At 37.6% G+C, this 19,173-nt stretch overlaps 1 protein-coding gene across 6 annotated transcripts in view; it reads left to right on the top strand.

Annotated features, from left to right (window-relative positions):
* Nucleotides 1-19,173, top strand: part of APAF1 (apoptotic peptidase activating factor 1) — a 100,721-nt gene that overhangs the window by 17,355 nt on the left and 64,193 nt on the right. For all 6 annotated transcript variants that reach the window (XM_044941458.2, XM_044941460.2, XM_044941459.2 and 3 more), the window contains exons 5-7: nt 3,747-3,930; nt 5,881-5,993; nt 6,083-6,214. In XM_044941458.2, the coding sequence (XP_044797393.1) occupies nt 3,747-3,930; nt 5,881-5,993; nt 6,083-6,214 (429 nt within the window). The remainder of the gene's footprint in view (nt 1-3,746; nt 3,931-5,880; nt 5,994-6,082; nt 6,215-19,173) is intronic.

Genomic DNA, 19,173 nt, shown 5'->3' with positions numbered 1-19,173 from the left:
CCAAGGCTAGGTTTATGGCCCAGGATGTGATCTATCCTGGAGAAGGTTCCATGTGCGCTTGAGAAGAAGGTGAAATTCATTGTTTTGGGATGAAATGTCCTATAGATATCAATTAGGTCTAACTGGTCTATTGTATCGTTTAAAGTTTGTGTTTCCTTGTTAATTTTCTGTTTAGTTGATCTATCCATAGGTGTGAGTGGGGTATTAAAGTCTCCCACTATTATTGTGTTATTGTTAATTTCTTCTTTCATACTTGTTAGCATTTGTCTTACATACTGCAGTGCTCCCGTGTTGGGTGCATATATATTTATAATTGTTATATCTTCTTCTTGGATTGATCCTTTGATCATTATGTAGTGACCATCTTTGTCTCTTTTCACAGTCTTTGTTTTAAAGTCTATTTTATCTGATATGAGTATTGCTACTCCTGCTTTCTTTTGGTCCCTATTTGCATGGAAAATCTTTTTCCAGCCCTTCACTTTCAGTCTGTATGTGTCCCCTGTTTTGAGGTGGGTCTCTTGTAGACAACATATGCAGGGGTCTTGTTTTTGTATCCATTCAGCCAGTCTTTGTCTTTTGGTTGGGGCATTCAACCCATTTATGTTTAAGGTAATTACTGATAAGTATGACCCCGTTGCCATTTACTTTATTGTTTTGGGTTCGAATTTATACACAATTTTTGTGTTTTCTGTCTGGAGAATATCCTTTAGTATTTGTTGGAGAGCTGGTTTGGTGGTGCAGAATTCTCTCAGCTTTTGCTTGTCTGAAAAGCTTTTGATTTCTCCTTCATACTTGAATGAGATCCTTGCTGGGTACAATAATCTGGGCTGTAGGTTATTTTCTTTCATCATTTTAAGTATGTCTTGCCATTCCCTCCTGGCTTGAAGAGTTTCTATTGAAAGATCAGCTGTTATCCTTATGGGAATTCCCTTGTGTGTTATTTGTTGTTTTTCCCTTGCTGCTTTTAATATTTGTTCTTTGTGTTTGATCTTTGTTAATTTGATTAATATGTGTCTTGGGGTGTTTCGCCTTGGGTTTATCCTGTTTGGGACTCTCTGGGTTTCTTGGACTTGGGTGATAATTTCCTTCCCCATTTTAGGGAAGTTTTCAACTATTATCTCCTCAAGTATTTTCTCATGGTCTTTCTTTTTGTCTTCTTCTTCTGGGATCCCTATGATTCGAATGTTGTAGCGTTTAATATTGTCCTGGAGGTCTCTGAGATTGTCCTCATTTCTTTTAATTCGTTTTTCTTTTATCCTCTCTGATTCATTTATTTCTACCATTCTATCTTCTCATTCACTAATCCTATCTTCTGCCTCTGTTATTCTACTATTTGTTGCCTCCAGAGTGTTTTTAATTTCACTTATTGCATTATTCATTATATATTGACTCTTTTTTATTTCTTCTAAGTCCTTGTTAAACCTTTCTTGCATCTTCTCAATCCTTGCCTCCAGGCTATTTATCTGTGATTCCATTTTAATTTCAAGATTTTGGATCAATTTCACTATCATTATTCGGAATTCTTTATCAGGTAGATTCCCTATCTCTTCCTCTTTTGTTTGGTTTGGTGGGCATTTATCCTGTTCCTTTATCTGCTGGCTATTCCTCTGTCTCTTCATCTTGTTTAAATTGCTGAGTTTGGGGTGTCCTTTCTGTATTCTGGCAGTTTGTGGAGTTCTCTTTATTGTGGCGTTTCCTCGCTGTGTGTGGGTTTGTACAGGTGGCTTGTCAAGGTTTCCTGGTTAGGGAAGCTTGTGTCGATGTTCTGGTGGATGGAGCTGTATTTCTTCTCTCTCCTTTCGAAGAGTTGGGCTGCTTTTCTGGGTGCCTGATGTCCTCTGCCGGCATTCAGAAGTTGTTTTGTGGAATTTACTCGACGTTTAAATGCTCTTTTGATGAATTTGTGGGGGAGAAAGTGTTCTCCCCGTCCTACTCCTCCGCCATCTTGGCTCCTCCTCCCATCTGGGCCTTTAATACTCCTTTCTCCAGCTAATTTTTTTGTCCTTTGAAGCTCATTTTTCTAATCTTTCCTGGTTATGTTATAGCCCTCTGATTGATTGATGATTGAAGTTCTTAGTTATAAATTTAAGTCCTCCTTCTGCTGGCAATCTTAGTGATTTGATATCTTTGTGGATGAGTCATCCAAAACCTTGGCCTCTCAGTTCCTTGACTTATGTATCTACAGTGACTATTTTCTTCACTCCCCTTCAGCCATATAATTTACTGATCACAGGTTGGATCCTGGCCTTTGGCATTACCAGAAATGATACCACTTTTGAAATCTTGACTATAAAATTCTATTCCACCCTGCCTACCTCCATCTATTCTATTTTTCAAGTTCACTACAGTTTTCTGAGTCCTATCCATTAATAGCATAATATCCTTACCGTTTGTCCCATCAGCCCCCTCTCAGCCTTGGGCCTAGATTTTTATTGCCTATTATTCAGTTGCTCCTCAGTACATACTCTTTAGTTTTCTCCTTATCTTGAATAAAAGCTGATGGCTTCTCTGTGCTCCCTGTTGTTTTATCCAGACTTTATTTCCGTCTTCTTTGCAGAAGAAAATCACCTAACTGAACTTCAGTTTAAATTCATGATCATGCTTTGGCAGTTTTACTTAGTTTATTTAGTAGATGCGTAATCATTGTATTGGGCTTCCTTGGTGGCTCAGTGGTAAAGAATCCACCTGCCAGTGCAGGAGACATGGGTTTGGTCCCCGGGTTGGGAAGATCCCCTGGAGAAGGAAATGGCAACCCACTCTAGTGTTCTTGCCTGGGAAATCCAATGGACAGTGGAGCCTGGCAGCCTTTGGCCCATAGGGTTGCACAAGAGTCGGACGTAGCAATTTAGCACACGTGGCTTGATTAACAAAAATGATTACGATGTCAGTTGACAGTAGCAGTAATAATAATGTCTGTTCTTATTATAATGCTTCCTAGTTCAAAGCTTAATTATATGAAAGGTGGTCTCATCCATATCACTAATAATCCTATCTGTTATAACCTTTTAACATAGCCAAATCACATATTAAATACATTAATTTCTTATAATAACTGAAATAGGGGTAAACAGTCTTATTCTAGTATTGTATATGAAATTGAAGTTAGTGATTTGCTAAAGGTATCATAGCTAGTAAGCAGTAGAGCCAGACTTGAGCCTAACTTCTTACTTGAAGTCTCTATATGAGAATGATAATGAACGAGTTATGTGTTCCCAGGAACCACATCAGTGGTTCTCAGTCAGAGGTGATTTTTTCCCCCCTCAAGGGGTATGTGACAAACCTCGGAGACATTTTTGGTTGACATAACTGGGGAGAGGAAGTGCTGCTGGCATCTAGTGGATAGAGGCCAGGGAGGCTGCTAAACATCCTGTAATGCTCAAGACAGTTCCCTCACAACAAAGAATTATCTGGCCCAAAATGTCCAGAGTGCTTCTGTTGAGAAACTGTTGTACAGTAATCATTGAGGACACAGGACAAAGATGTGAAATTTTGTTTGGTAAGATTTTACTGATATGTAGCAGATTAACACCAAACTTCAGATGATTCACATCTTCAACTTTTCTTAGATTTGGGCTCTGAAGCTCAATAATAGTCTACAAGCAAATATAAACTCTGAATCAAGAGAAGTTGGAAGATGTGATGAAATCAAAGATTGGAACAAATCTTTACTGCTGCTTATCAGTAAAATCTTTCAAAGGGGGACTCCTGTTTAAAGACCTTAAATTTATTTTCTTTTTCCTCACCAGATTGTTTCCCAGGAGGCGTGCATTGGGTGTCAGTTGGGAAACAGGACAAATCCGGGCTTCTGATGAAGCTACAGAATCTTTGTGCACGATTGGATCAGGATGAGAGCTTCTCCCAGAGGCTTCCACTTAATATTGAAGAGGCTAAAGACCGTCTCCGCATTCTGATGCTGCGCAAACATCCAAGGTACAGATGGTCGTATTCAGTAGATGTGTGAAGTCCCAGTGAGACTTAACTACTGACATCTGGAGAACATCATAATCTTTTCTTGCTCTTGGGTAGAAGATTGAAAAAGAACTGTTGCTTTTCTGCTCTTTCTCTTGTATTTAAAAAAAAAGAAGTGGTTGCCACTGGCGTTTGCATGATGCCTGCTGTGTTCTCTCTTGTGTACCATTGTAGGTTCTTAAGAAATATTTCCTAAGTAGGTGGTCTTTATTAGAAAAATGCAAACGTTTTACGTTGAAACCATCATTTCTAATAGATTAACATAGAACAAAGGACAGAATAAATGTAGGCAACTTGTGAAAGATGGAGTCAGGAAAGATTTTTATTTAATGGGATTCTTCTGTTGTGTTATTTCAGTTTTTGGGTATACATGTAACTCTTCTACTTCCCTATACTTTAGTAGTTTCTTTTATTTCAATACTTTATTAAATAAATACCATTATAATTATGTGCCAGGAAGTATTACCAGCTATTTCATTATTTTCATTAACCAGAGGGAGACAGAAACTTAGTTGTTGCCTTTCTTAAGAGTTAAAGGATTTAGTCAACAATTTGGTTTCTGTGATCTAGCAACCCTTCTTTCATTTGTTCATTTAACCAACAGTGAGTTTTGTGCCAGGTTCTGGGTCAAGTGCTACAAGTACAAAGATGAATAAAGCATTCCTTGTGAGTGTAACATTAAATTGGGTGAGAATTAGGTAATGGCTCTGAATTTTTTTTAATGCCCTGATTCACCTAATGATGCTATATGCTTTCATGTGTAACAGTGGCTGGACTATGGCAGTGATTCCCAAACTGGTAAGAGGATTCATATCAGGATATTGGGGGAGAGGAATAATTTTTGGGAAAAAACCTCCTAGTGATTATGATCGTACTCACTACAGAGAGCAGACTCCCCTATCTCTGATTTCTTTACTAGATAACTCCAGTATCTTGCTCTTGCCTTAATAGTCTGTAGTATCTATTTTCATGGAGAAGTAGGATTGAGATCACTAACCGCTTCCTCTTTTCTTGCTCAGTAACTTCTCCTTAGTCCTTCTTTCTTTCTCTGCAAAAATAAAATTGATTTCTGTTTAGGAAATTACTGTAACCACTCTCATTTATATCAGACCATGTTATATAAAGGTAGTCATTTTGTTACTCAGCATCATTTTGGTTTATGTTTTTGTAATTTTCCAACCTGTGTATATTCCTAGAGTCTTTTTTTGTAGTGTACAGAAGTAGTGTGCCAGCCAGATAAAAACGCTAGTGTATAATTATGCTGTCAGGTTTTAGTTGTATTTTTTCTCTATTTGTTCTGGTGAGTATAAAAGAGTTTTTAGAGGGACCAGTTAGGAATTAGCACAGAGGTTCTTTGTCATTATGCATAAACAAATTGATTTCTTGGATGGAAAAAAAAGCCCACTAGTGTACCAAGTGAAAAGTAGTATTTGCTGATGCATTCTATTAGGTTGGAACATATGAAATTGCTAGTTATATAGGTAAAAAATGGTCAAATATTGTCATTGTTCTGTGATGCTTTCTAATGCTAACCTAAGCCCAGTTCTTATTTTGTTTGGGTGCTTAAAGTTGGAATTGGAAGAATCTCCTTATTTGGATAGTTCTTTTTAGATGCTAGGAGGCTTATTTCTAATATTTACATGGTATTCACAGTTCTCTTTTTGTAAGTCCCTTAACTTTAATATGAAATGATTTGGGGTGGAAGGAAGGGGAAGTCTCTAAATCTTTTTCTTATTGGTATATCGTATAAGGGATACCAAAGAAAAGAACAACCAATATAGACATCTTTTTAAAAAAATTTTTGTAAATTAGAAAAAAAAACAAAACACAGTCATGCTCTTTTTTTTTTTTGAAAGGAAGTTTAAAATGTCATTAGTGGCTCAATACAGGTTTTTTTTTTTTCTTTTTAAGGTCTTTATTGATCTTGGATGATATTTGGGATCCTTGGGTGTTAAAAGCTTTTGACAATCAGTGTCAAATTCTTCTCACAACCAGAGATAAGAGTGTTACAGATTCAGTAATGGGTAAGTATTATTTTCTTTTTAATGATGATTCAATTACATTTAAATATGTGGCATACCAAATTGCTTACTGTGTCTTGGTGATTTTGCAGGTCCTAAATATGTAGTGCCTGTGGAGAGTGGTTTAGGAAAAGAAAAAGGACTTGAAATTTTATCCCTTTTTGTTAATATGAAGAAAGCAGATTTGCCAGAACAAGCTCACAGTATTATACAAGAATGTAAAGGTATAATTATTTATTTTGTGTATGAGGGAGTTAATAGAGATATTAATTTACCCTTTTGTAAGATAAGCTAATAAACAAGATAATTTACTTTTTTTTTTTTTTTTTACAAAAATAGGATACAAATTCAATTCAAGTTCCCATAAACTATAAACTAGGAGACACTGGGATATATCCAGGGACATAAAAAAAAAAGTACAAAATTTCATGGTCTCAAGATAGTGAAATCATACAGAGTCTGTTCTCTTAACACTGTGGAATTATGTTAGAAATCAATATCAAAAGGTATTTGAAAATAACCCACATATCTTCAAGTGCAATGTGACATTTACCAAGAGAGATCTTTGACTTAATATTGAAAGTCTCAATAAAGTTAGAAGACTAAAAACACAGAGGGTGATTGCAGAGAAGAAAGTATTTAAATGAGAAATTAACACCCAAATGAGAAATGAATATCAAAGATACTTGAAAAAAATCCTACATATTTGGTAATTAAATTTCTACATTTAAATGATGGGTGTGTCTAAGAATCCATAGCAAGGAAAATTTTAAATTATTTGTAATAGAATAAAAATGAAAAGAGAATTTACCAGTATTTGTTGCATGCAGCTGAAGCTGTTCAATGCAATTAAGTACAGTGTGGAGTCTTGAATAAGCTGTGAAAACAAATGATGGACATTAGCATAAAATTTTGTGAAGTTTGAACAAAATCTGTATTTTAGTTAATAATACTGTCATGTTTCCTGTTTTGTTTTTTTTCACAACGGTAATTCTTTATCTTCTCAAAATCGGATTAGAAGTATTCAAGCCTCATTTTTTTTTTTTTTAAATCACTAATATAATGTATTTTCTAGACTTTTAGCAGTAATTGTTCAGTTGCTCAGTCGTGCCTGAACTCTTTGCCACCCTAGGGACTGCAGCACTGCCAGGCTTCCCTTTCCATCACCAACTCCCAGAGCTTGCTCAAACTCAAATCGATTGATTTGAGTGATGCCATCCAACCATCTCGTCCTCTGTTGTCCCCTTCTCCTCCTGCCCTCAATCTTTCCCAGCATCAGGGTCTTTTCTAATGTCAGCTCTTTGCGTCAGGTGGCCAAAGTATTGGAGTTTCAGCATCAGTCCTTCCAGTGAATATTCAGGATTGATTTCCTTTAGGATGGACTGGTTGGATCTCCTTGCAGTCCAAGGACTCTGAAGAGTCTTTTCCAACACCACAGTTCAAAAACATCAATTCTTTAGCACTCAGCCTTCTTTATGGTCTAACTCTGTTGGACCATGCATGACTACTGGAAAAGCCGTAACTTTCACTCTGTGGGCCTTTGTTGGCAAAGTACTGTCTCTTCTTTTTAATATTCTATCTAGGTTTGTCATAGTTTTTCATCCATAGAGCAAGCATCTTTTAATTCATGGCTGCAGTGATTTTGGAGCCCAAGAAAAGAAAGTCTCTCACTGTTCCCATTGTTTCCCTATCTGTTTGTCATGAATGATGGGAGTGGATGCCATGATTTTCGTTTTTTGAATGTTGAGTTTCAAGCCAGCTTTTTCACTGTCCTCTTTCACTTTCATCAAGAAGCTCTTTAGTTCCTCTTCACTTTCTGCCATACGGGTGGTGTCATCTGCATATCTGAGGTTATTGATATTTCTCCTGGCATCATGATTCCAGCTTGTGCTTCATCAAGCCCAGTATTTTGCATGATGTACTCTGCATACATGTTAAACAAGCAGGGTGACAATATATAGCCTTGATGTACTCCCTTCCCAATTTTGAACCAATCTGTTATTCCATGTCTGGTTCTAATTGTTGCTTCTTGACCTGCATACCGATTTCTCAGGAGGCAGGTAAGGTGGTCTGGTATTCCCATCTCTCTCTTTTTTTTTTTTCCCATCTCTTTTTACGAATTTTCCACTGTTTGTTGTGATCCCCACAGTCAAAGGCTTTAGCTTAGTTAATAAAGCAGAAGTTGATATTTAGCAGTAATACTAGATGCCAAAATACATGAAACTACTGCAAAGTTTTGAGTGAATATGAACTAGAAATCTAGCATTCTATTCATACCAAGTCAAACAGGTGGAATCAAAATGTCACAAATTTTTGAGCTAGGAAAAAATTCATAATTTTTATAAAATATATATTAATGCATACTATTTATATATGTATACAAAAGCTTTTTTTTTTAATTTATTTTTAAACTTTACATAATTGTATTAGTTTTGCCAAATATCAAAATGAATCCACCACAGGTATACATGTGTTCCCCATCCTGAACCCTCCTCCCTCCTCCCTCCCCATTCCATCCCTCTGGGTCGTCCCAGTGCACCAGCCCCAAGCATCCAGTATCGTGCATCAAACCTGGACTGGCAGCTCGTTTCATACATGATATTTTACATGTTTCAATGCCATTCTCCGAAGTCTTCCCACCCTCTCCCTCTCTCACAGAGTCCATAAGACTGTTCTATACATCAGTGTCTCTTTTGCTGTCTCGTACACAGGGTTATTGTTACCATCGTTCTAAATTCCATATATATGCGTTAGTATACTGTATCGGTGTTTTTCTTTCTGGCTTACTTCACTCTGTATAATAGGCTCCAGTTTCATCCACCTCATTAGAACTGATTCAAATGTATTCTTTTTAATGGCTGAGTAATACTCCATTGTGTATATGTACCACAGCTTTCTTATCCATTCATCTGCTGATGGACATCTAGGTTGCTTCCATGTCCTGGCTATTATAAACAGTGCTGCGATGAACATTGGGGTACACGTGTCTCTTTCCCTTCTGGTTTCCTCAGTGTGTATGCCCAGCAGTGGGATTGCTGGATCATAAGGCAGGTCTATTTCCAGTTTTTTAAGGAATCTCCACACTGTTCTCCATAGTGGCTGTACTAGTTTGCATTCCCACCAACAGTGTAAGAGGGTTCCCTTTTCTCCACACCCTCTCCAGCATTTATTACTTGTAGACTTTTGGATCGCAGCCATTCTGACTGGTGTGAAATGGTACCTCATAGTGGTTTTGATTTGCATTTCTCTGATAATGAGTGATGTTGAGCATCTTTTCATGTGTTTGTTAGCCATCTGTATGTCTTCTTTGGAGAAATGTCTGTTTAGGTCTTTGGCCTATTTTTTGATTGGGTCATTTATTTTTCTGGAGTTGAGCTGTAGGAGTTGCTTGTATATTTTTGAGATTAGTTGTTTGTCAGTTGCTTCATTTGCTATTATCTTCTCCCATTCTGAAGGCTGTCTTTTCACCTTGCTAATAGTTTCCTTTGATGTGCAGAAGCTTTTAAGGTTAATTAGGTCCCATTTGTTTATTTTTGCTTTTATTTCCAATGTTCTGGGAGGTGGGTCATAGAGGATCCTGCTGTGATGTATGTCAGAGAGTGTTTTGCCTATGTTCTCCTCTAGGAGTTTTATAGTTTCTGGTCTTACGTTGAGATCTTTAATCCATTTTGAGTTTATTTTTGTGTATGGTGTTAGAAAGTGTTCTAGTTTCGTTCTTGTACAAGTGGTTGACCAGATTTCCCAGCACCACTTGTTAAAGAGATTGTCTTTAATCCATTGTATATTCTTGCCTCCTTTGTCAAAGATAAGGTGTCCATATGTGTGTGGATTTATCTCTGGGCTTTCTATTTTGTTCCATTGATCTATATTTCTGTCTTTGTGCCAATACCATACTGTCTTGATAACTGTGGCTTTGTAGTAGAGCCTGAAGTCAGGTAGGTTGATTCCTCCAGTTCCATTCTTCTTTCTCAAGATCGCTTTGGCTATTCGAGGCTTTTTGTATTTCCATACAAATTGTGAAATTATTTGTTCTAGCTCTGTGAAGAATGCTGTTGGTAGCTTGATAGGGATTGCATTGAATCTATAGATTGCTTTGGGTAGTATACTCATTTTCACTACATTGATTCTTCCAATCCATGAACATGGTATATTTCTCCATCTGATAGTGTCCTCTTTGATTTCTTTCACCAGTGTTTTATAGTTTTCTATATATAGGTCTTTAGATTCTTTAGGTAGATATATTCCTAAGTATTTTATTCTTTCCGTTGCAGTGGTGAATGGAATTGTTTCCTTAATTTCTCTTTCTGTTTTCTCATTATTAGTGTATAGGAATGCAAGGGATTTCTGTGTGTTGATTTTATATCCTGCAACTTTACTATAGTCATTGATTAGTTCTAGTAATTTTCTGGTGGAGTCTTTAGGGTTTTCTATGTAGAGGATCATGTCATCTGCAAACAGTGAGAGCTTTACTACTTCTTTTCCAATTTGGATTCCTTTTATTTCTTTTTCTGCTCTGATTGCTGTGGCCAAAACTTCCAAAACTATGTTGAATAGTAATGGTGAAAGTGGGCACCCTTGTCTTGTTCCTGACTTTAGAGGAAATGCTTTCAATTTTTCACCATTGAGGATAATGTTTGCTGTGGGTTTGTCATATATAGCTTTTATTATGTTGAGGTATGTTCCTTCTATTCCTGCTTTCTGGAGAGTTTTGATCATAAATGGATGTTGAATGTTGTCAAAGGCTTTCTCTGCATCTATTGAGACAATCATATGGTTTTTATTTTTCAATTTGTTAATGTGGTGTATTACATTGATTGATTTGCGGATATTGAAGAATCCTTGCATCCCTGGGATAAAGCCCACTTGGTCATGGTGTATGATCTTTTTAATGTGTTGTTGGATTCTGATTGCTAGAATTTTGTTAAGGATTTTTGCATCTATGTTCATCAGTGATATTGGCCTGTAGTTTTCTTTTTTTGTGGGATCTTTGTCAGGTTTTGGTATTAGGGTGATGGTGGCCTCATAGAATGAGTTTGGAAGTTTACCATCCTCTGCAATTTTCTGGAAGAGTTTGAGCAGGATAGGTGTTAGCTCTTCTCTAAATTTTTGGTAGAATTCAGCTGTGAAACCGTCTGGACCTGGGCTTTTGTTTGCTGGAAGATTTTTGATTACAGTTTCTATTTCCGTGCTTGTGATGGGTCTGTTAAGATTTTCTATTTCTTCCTGGTTCAGTTTTGGAAAGTTGTATTTTTCTAAGAATTTGTCCATTTCTTCCACGTTGTCCATTTTATTGGCATATAATTGTTGATAGTAGTCTCTTATGATCCTTTGTATTTCTGTGTTGTCTGTTGTGATCTCTCCATTTTCATTTCTAATTTTATTGATTTGATTTTTCTCCCTTTGTTTCTTGATGAGTCTGGCTAATGGTTTGTCAATTTTATTTATCCTTTCAAAGAACCAGCTTTTGGTTTTGTTGATTTTTGCTATGATCTCTTTTGTTTCTTTTGCATTTATTTCTGCTCTAAGTTTTAAGATTTCTTTCCTTCTACTAACCCTGGGGTTCTTCATTTCTTCCTTTTCTAGTTGCTTTAGGTGTAGAGTTAGGTTATTTATTTGACTTTTTTCTTGTTTCTTGAGGTGTGCCTGTATTGCTATATAGGAACTTTCCCCTTAAGACTGCTTTTACCATGTCCCACAGGTTTTGGGTTGTTGTGTTTTCATTTTCATTCGTTTCTATGCAAATTTTGATTTCTTTTTTGATTTCTTCTGTGATTTGTTGGTTATTCAGCAGTGTGTTGTTCAGCCTCCATATGTTGGAATTTTTAATAGTTTTTCTCCTGTAATTGAGATCTAACCTTACTGCATTGTGGTCAGAAAAGATGCTTGGAATGATTTCTATTTTTTTGAATTTACCAAGGCTAGGTTTATGGCCCAGGATGTGATCTATCCTGGAGAAGGTTCCATGTGCGCTTGAGAAAAAGGTGAAATTCATTGTTTTGGGATGAAATGTCCTATAGATATCAATTAGGTCTAACTGGTCTATTGTATCGTTTAAAGTTTGTGTTTCCTTGTTAATTTTCTGTTTAGTTGATCTATCCATAGGTGTGAGTGGGGTATTAAAGTCTCCCACTATTATTGTGTTATTGTTAATTTCTCCTTTCATACTTGTTAGCATTTGTCTTACATACTGCGGTGCTCCCGTGTTGGGTGCATATATATTTATAATTGTTATATCTTCTTGGATTGATCCTTTGATCCTTATGTAGTGACCATCTTTGTCTCTTTTCACAGCCTTTGTTTTAAAGTCTATTTTATCTGATATGAGTATTGCTACTCCTGCTTTCTTTTGGTCCCTATTTGCATGGAAAATCTTTTTCCAGCCCTTCACTTTCAGTCTGTATGTGTCCCCTGTTTTGAGGTGGGTCTCTTGTAGACAACATATGCAGGGGTCTTGTTTTTGTATCCATTCAGCCAGTCTTTGTCTTTTGGTTGGGGCATTCAACCCATTTACGTTTAAGGTAATTACTGATAAGTATGACCCTGTTGCCATTTACTTTATTGTTTTGGGTTCGAATTTATACACCGTTTTTGTGTTTCCTGTTTAGAGAATATCCTTTAGTATTTGTTGGAGAGTTGGTTTGGTGGTGCAGTATTCTCTCAGCTTTTGCTTGTCTGAAAAGCTTTTGATTTCTCCTTCATACTTGAATGAGATCCTTGCTGGGTACAATAATCTGGGCTGTAGGTTATTTTCTTTCATCATTTTAAGTATGTCTTGCCATTCCCTCCTGGCTTGAAGAGTTTCTATTGAAAGATCAGCTGTTATCCTTATGGGTATTCCCTTGTGTGTTATTTGTTGTTTTTCCCTTGCTGCTTTTAATATTTGTTCTTTGTGTTTGATCTTTGTTAATTTGATTAATATGTGTCTTGGGGTGTTTCGCCTTGGGTTTATCCTGTTTGGGACTCTCTGGGTTTCTTGGACTTGGGTGATTATTTCCTTCCCCATTTTAGGGAAGTTTTCAACTATTATCTCCTCAAGTATTTTCTCATTGTCTTTCTTTTTGTCTTCTTCTTCTGGACCCCTATGATTCGAATGTTGTAGCGTTTAATATTGTCCTGGAGGTCTCTGAGATTGCCCTCATTTCTTTTAATTCATTTTTCTTTTATCCTCTCTGTTCATTTATTTCTACCAATCTATCTTCTAATTCACTAATCCTATCTTCTGCCTCTGTTATTCTACTATTTGTTGCCTCCAGAGTGTTTTTAATTTCACTTATTGCATTATTCATTATATATTGACTCTTTTTTATTTCTTCTAAGTCCTTGTTAAACCTTTCTTGCATCTTCTCAATCCTTGCCTCCAGGCTATTTATCTGTGATTCCATTTTAATTTCAAGATTTTGGATCAATTTCACTATCATTATTCGGAATTCTTTATCAGGTAGATTCCCTATCTCTTCCTCTTTTGTTTGGTTTGGTGGGCATTTATCCTGTTCCTTTATCTGCTGGCTATTCCTCTGTCTCTTCATCTTGTTTAAATTGTTGAGTTTGGGGTGTCCTTTCTGTATTCTGGCAGTTTGTGGAGTTCTCTTTATTGTGGCATTTCCTCACTGAGTGTGGGTTTGTACAGGTGGCTTGTCAAGGTTTCCTGGTTAGGAAAGCTTGTGTCGATGTTCTGGTGGATGGAGCTGTATTTCTTCTCTCTGGAGTGTAATGAAATGTCCAGTAATGAGTTATGAGATGTCTGTGCTTTTGGGGTGACTTTGGGCAGCCTGTATCTTGAAGCTCAGGGCTGTGTTCCTTTGTTGCTGGAGAATTTGCTTGGTATGTCTTGCCCTGGAACTTGTTGGCCCTTGTGTGGTGCTTGGTTTCAGTGTCTATATGGAGGCGTTTGATGAGCTCCGGTCAATTAATGTTCCTTGGAGTCAGGAGTTCCCTGGAGTCAGGGTTTGGACTTAAGCCTCCTACTTCCAGTTATCGGTCTTATTTTTACAGTAGTTTCAAAACTTCTTCTATACAGCACCATTGATAAAACATCTACATTAAAGATGAAAAGTTTCTCTACTGTGAGGGTCACCCAGAGAGGTTCACAGCGTTACATGGAGTAGAGAATTGGGAGGAGGGAGTTAGAGGTGACCCAAATGAGATGAGGTGGAATCAATAGTGGAGAGAGTGGGCTAGCCAGTAGTCACTTCCTTATGTGCACTCCACAACTGGACTGCTCAGAGATGTTCACGGAGTTATACAGAGAAGAGAAGAAGGAGGCAGGAGACAGAGGTGGCCAGAAGGATAACAGGGGGAAATGAAAAGGAGGGAGACAGATCCAGCCAGTAATCAGTTCCCTAAGTGTTCTCCACCGTCTGGATCACACACAAATTCACAGAGTTGGGTAGAGTAGAGAGGGGTTAGGGAGGAGATACAGGCGACCTGGTGGAGAAAACAGAGAGTCCAAAGGGAGAGAGAGCAGTCAAGCCAGTAATCTCGTTCCCTAGTGAAAAATGGGTCCTGAAGATTGGGTTCTTAAAGGTACAAAATTGGTAACAAATACATAAAAGCAAAAATTAAAAATCTAGAGTAGAGTTTGGAATTTCAAAAATCGATGTTAAAGAAAAGAAGAAGGAAAAGAAAGAGAGAAAAAACAAACAAAGAAAAACAAACAAGGTTGCGAAAATTATAAAGAAACTACAGGTACAAAATTGATAACTAATACCAAGAAGGAAAAATTAAAAATCTAGAGTAGAGTTTGGAATTTCAAAAATACAATGTTAAAAAAAAAAAAAGAAAAATAAAGAGAGAAAACAAACAAACCAACAAAAACAATGTTGCAAAAATTATACAGAAAATACAGGTACAAAATTGATATCAAATACCAAAAAGCATAAATTAAAAATCTTGAGTAGAGTTTGGAATTGCAGATATACGATGTTATACAAAAGAAGAAGAGAAAGAAACAGAGGGAAAAAAAAAGTCACAGAAATTATGAAAAAAACTATAGGTACAAAGTTGATAACATATACCAAAAGGCTAAAATTAAAAATCTAGAGTAGAGTTTGGAATTTCAAAAATACAATGTTAAAGAAAAGAAGAAAAAGAAACAAAACAAAACAAAACACGGTCAAAAAATTATAAAATATATATATGAAGTTTGCTGAAGAAGAAAAAAAATAGGGTCTTTTTTTTTTTTTTGCAAAGTAATAGTTATAAAAGTGAAAATTAAAGGACAATAGAGGACTTAAAATTTTTTTTTAAAAAAAATTAAAAAAAAAAGAAAGAATGATCATAAAAATAGTAAAAATATATCTAGGTCTTTCTCTGGTTTTGTTGTGAGTATTGTGGGTTCAGTTCATTTGTGGCTAGTTCCTTGGTCTGACTCTTATTTCTCAAGATCTATAGGCCCCTTCCTATGTAGTCCGTAGTAACCACAGGGTTTTAATCTATGGCCTGTAGCTTCCAAGGCGGTTCCCTCTGTTATAGCTTCTTCTGTTTGCTGGTCTCTTCAGTGTCTGGTTCCCGCCCTGACACAAAAGGGACGGTGGAGGACACTATTTTTTTTTAAATTTTATTTAGGCTCACTTGTTCAGCCGCGCTGTGGGGAGGGAGGGAGGGAGGGATGCTGCAAACAGATAACACTGGCGTGCGCTCGCAGTGCCTCAGCCACACTGGGTCTGCCCCCGCTCACGGCGCGTGTAGCCTCCCTGCCCACACTGCTCGGGCTCTAGGTTGTTCCGCCGGGAACAGTCCGAGGCCGGCCCTGGGCTGAGCTCCCAAGTCCAAGCCGCTCAGGTTCAGGCACTCGGGTAGTCCTCAGAGGCGCAGACTCGGTTGGGCCTGCGTTTTGTGTTCTTCCCAGATCCGAGCAGCTCAGGTGATGTGTTTGGCGGGCGCCAATGCTGCGACTTATCGCCTCCCCGCCACTCGGTTAACTGGGTGTAAAACCGGCGCACCTTCTCAGGCAGATGTTGACCATCCAGACCCCCAAGAAGTTTTAGTTAGCAAAAAAGCCTGCTTACAGTTTTATGGATAGTGTCTCTCTTGGGCTGCGATTGCCCCCTTCCGGCTCTGGCTGCCTGTCACCGGAGGGGGAAGGTCTGCAGCCGGCTATCTCTGTTCAGTTCTTTGTTCTGTGCGCGAGCCTGGCGGTGTCTTAGGTTAGGGCTGGCTTTTCGCGTGGTAGAAATCCCACAGTCTGGTTTGCTAGCCCAAATTATTTCGCTCAGATAGCGCTCAGGACATTCGGGCGGATTCTTACTCTAAGGGACACAGCCCGCGCCGCGCTTCCCTGCCCAGCCCCCGCTTGCTAATGCCGTGTGCAGGCATCTGCGCTGCTTCTCCGCTGGGGGAGTTACCGTAGGGCTCACAATCCGCGATTTTTAATTGTTTGTTTATTTTTTTTCTCCCTTTTATGTTGCCCTCTGTGCTTCCAAAGCTCGGCACAGATTCGGCAGTGAGAAGGTTTCCTGGTGTTTGGAAACTTCTCTTTTTTTAAGACTCCCTTCCTGGGATGGAACTCCGTCCCTCCCTCTTTTGTCTCTTTTTTTGTCTTTTATATTTTTTCCTACCTCCTTTCGAAGAGTTGGGTTGCTTTTCTGGGTGCCTGATGTCCTCTGCCGGCATTCAGAAGTTGTTTTGTGGAATTTACTCGACGTTTAAATGCTCTTTGATGAATTTGTGGGAGAGAAAGTGTTCTCCCCGTCCTACTCCTCCGCCATCTTGGCTCCTCCCCCCACAAAAGCTTTTTTACTACACTTGATAAAGGCTTGAGAAGACTACAACAAAAAAGATGAAGAAATTGGAAAACATAAACTAAGTGAAGTGGAGCACTGAATATGAAATAGAAAAAGTGAAAAACTAGGTAAAAGTAAGAGGTCATCACATAGTCCAGTTGTTTTTAAATATGACTTCTCATTAAAAAGCTCCAAACATGGAGCTTTGGAGAAAAAAGCAATACCTGGGCATTTATATTTTTCAAAAAATTCCTACATAATTCTGATATGTATCTGAATTTTAAAAGTGATTACAGGTTTTTCTATTAAATGGTAGTTTTAGTGATAATAGAATTCTGTTATTTTCTGTTGACTAATCATGGTACAGTGGTATTAAGTGAATAATAGTTACATAATTGCAACAATAAAAGATGTTTATCAGTTTTCACAATCAATAGCCAGATGAAAAATAACAGATAATTGCAATTGCAAGCCATAGTGGAAACATGATTAACCTAACAATATAAAATAATTACATAAAATTTGGGGGATTATGTAGAATGACGTGTAAGTGCAAGTGCATACATGCTCAGATTTTCATCTGCCCAGCCAGTCTATGTATTCTTTTGGTTGGTGCATTTAATCCATTTATATTTAAAGTAATTATCAGTATATATAATCCTATTACCATTTTCTTAATCATTTTGGCTTTATTTTGTGTAGGCCTTTTCTTTCTCTTGTGTTTTCTTCCTAGAAAAGTTCCTCAAGCATTTGTTGTAAGGCTGGTTTGGTACTGCTGAATTCTCTTAACTTTTGCTTGTCTGGAAAGCTTTTGATTTCTCCATCAAATCTGAACAAGAGTCTTGCTGGGTAGAGTATTCTTGATTATAGGTTTTTCCCTTTCATCACTTTAAATATATTGTGCCATTCCCTTCTGACTTGTTGTTTCTGTTGAGAAATCAGCTGATAACCTGATGGGAGTTCCCTTGTATGTTATTTAGCGTTTTTCCTTTGTTGCTTTTAATGCTTATCTTTGTCTTTAATTTTCGTCATTTTGATTACTGTGGGTCTCAGTGTGTTCCTTCTTGGGTTCATCCTTCCTGGAACACTCTGTTCTTCCTGGACTTGGTTGACTATTTCCTTTCCAATGTTAGGGAAATTTTTAGCTATTATGTCTTCAAATATTTTCTTGGGTCCTTTCTCTCTCCCTCTTATCCTGGGACCCTTATAATGCTAACATTGGTGTATTTAATGTTGTCCCAGAGGTCTCTTAGGTTCTCTTCATTTTTTTTCCATTCTTTTCTCTATATTCTGTTCTGCAGCAGTGATTTCCACCATTCTGTCCTCCAGGAAATTTTTCCATTCTTCTGCCTCCGTTATTCTGCTATTGATTCCTTCTAGTGTATTGTTCATATCTGTTCTTTAGTTCTTCTGCATCTTTGGTAAACATTTCTTGCGTTTTCTCCATTCTGTTTCAGAGATCCTGGATCATCTTCACTATCATTATTCTAAATTATTTTTCTAGAAGGTTACCTATTTCCACTTCGTTTCGTTGTTTTCCTGGGGTTTTATCTTGTCTCTTCTTCTGGCACATAACTTTTTGCTTTTTCATTCTGATTAACTTTCTATAATATAGTTTTTGTTTTGGAGGCTGCGGGATTGGGTTTCTTCTTGCTTCTTCCGTCTGCCCTCGAACATGACAATTTAACACATGACATTCAGAAACTTTACTAGAATATTTAGTATTTTAGGTTCTTCATGGCAACCCACTCCAGTACTCTTGCCTGAAGAATCCCATGGACGGAGGAGCCTGGTAGGCTGCAGTCCATGGGGTTGCTAAGAGTCAGACACGACTGAGCGACTTCACTTTCACTTTTCACTTTCATGCATTGGAGGAGGAAATGGCAACCCACTCCGGTGTTCTTGCCTGGAGAATCCGAGGGAGAGCGGAGCCTGGTGGGTTGCCATCTATGGGGTCGCACAGAGTCGGACATGACTAAAGCCACTTAGCAGCAGCAGCAGTGTGGTACCCTAAATGGATAGTGATATTTTGTTGTTCATTCATTAGTTAAAATAATAGTTAATGAAGACACATATGTTATGCATGGGGTAAGATGAAGACATGGCCTCTGCTCTCAGAGAATAAAAAATATAGTGAGAGTCAAGCTTTAATTTTTGGGGGGGGGGGGATTTTATTTATTTTTACTTTCTGGCCATGCCTTGTGACTTGTGGCATCTTATTTCCCTGAATTATTTTGCAGGGATAGAGCCCATGTCCTTGGCAGTCAGCATGGAGTCCTAACCATCAGACCATCAGGGAATTCCCATAATTTTCAGTCTTATCCATTTAATGGCAGATCTTGAGCATTTTTCTGTCATTAAAATCTTTTGAAAAAAATTTACCAGTGGCATAATATTGTGATATATTTTCATTTATTTAGTCATTTCCCTGTTATTATTTAAAATTCTTTTACTATTTTAAG

The sequence above is a fragment of the Bubalus bubalis genome, chromosome 4, assembly GCF_019923935.1.
Source record: "Bubalus bubalis isolate 160015118507 breed Murrah chromosome 4, NDDB_SH_1, whole genome shotgun sequence".
Classification (NCBI taxonomy): Eukaryota; Metazoa; Chordata; class Mammalia; order Artiodactyla; family Bovidae; genus Bubalus; species Bubalus bubalis.
The sequence above is the reverse complement of the archived record's forward strand: the minus strand, read 5'-3'. Positions and strand labels throughout refer to the sequence as shown.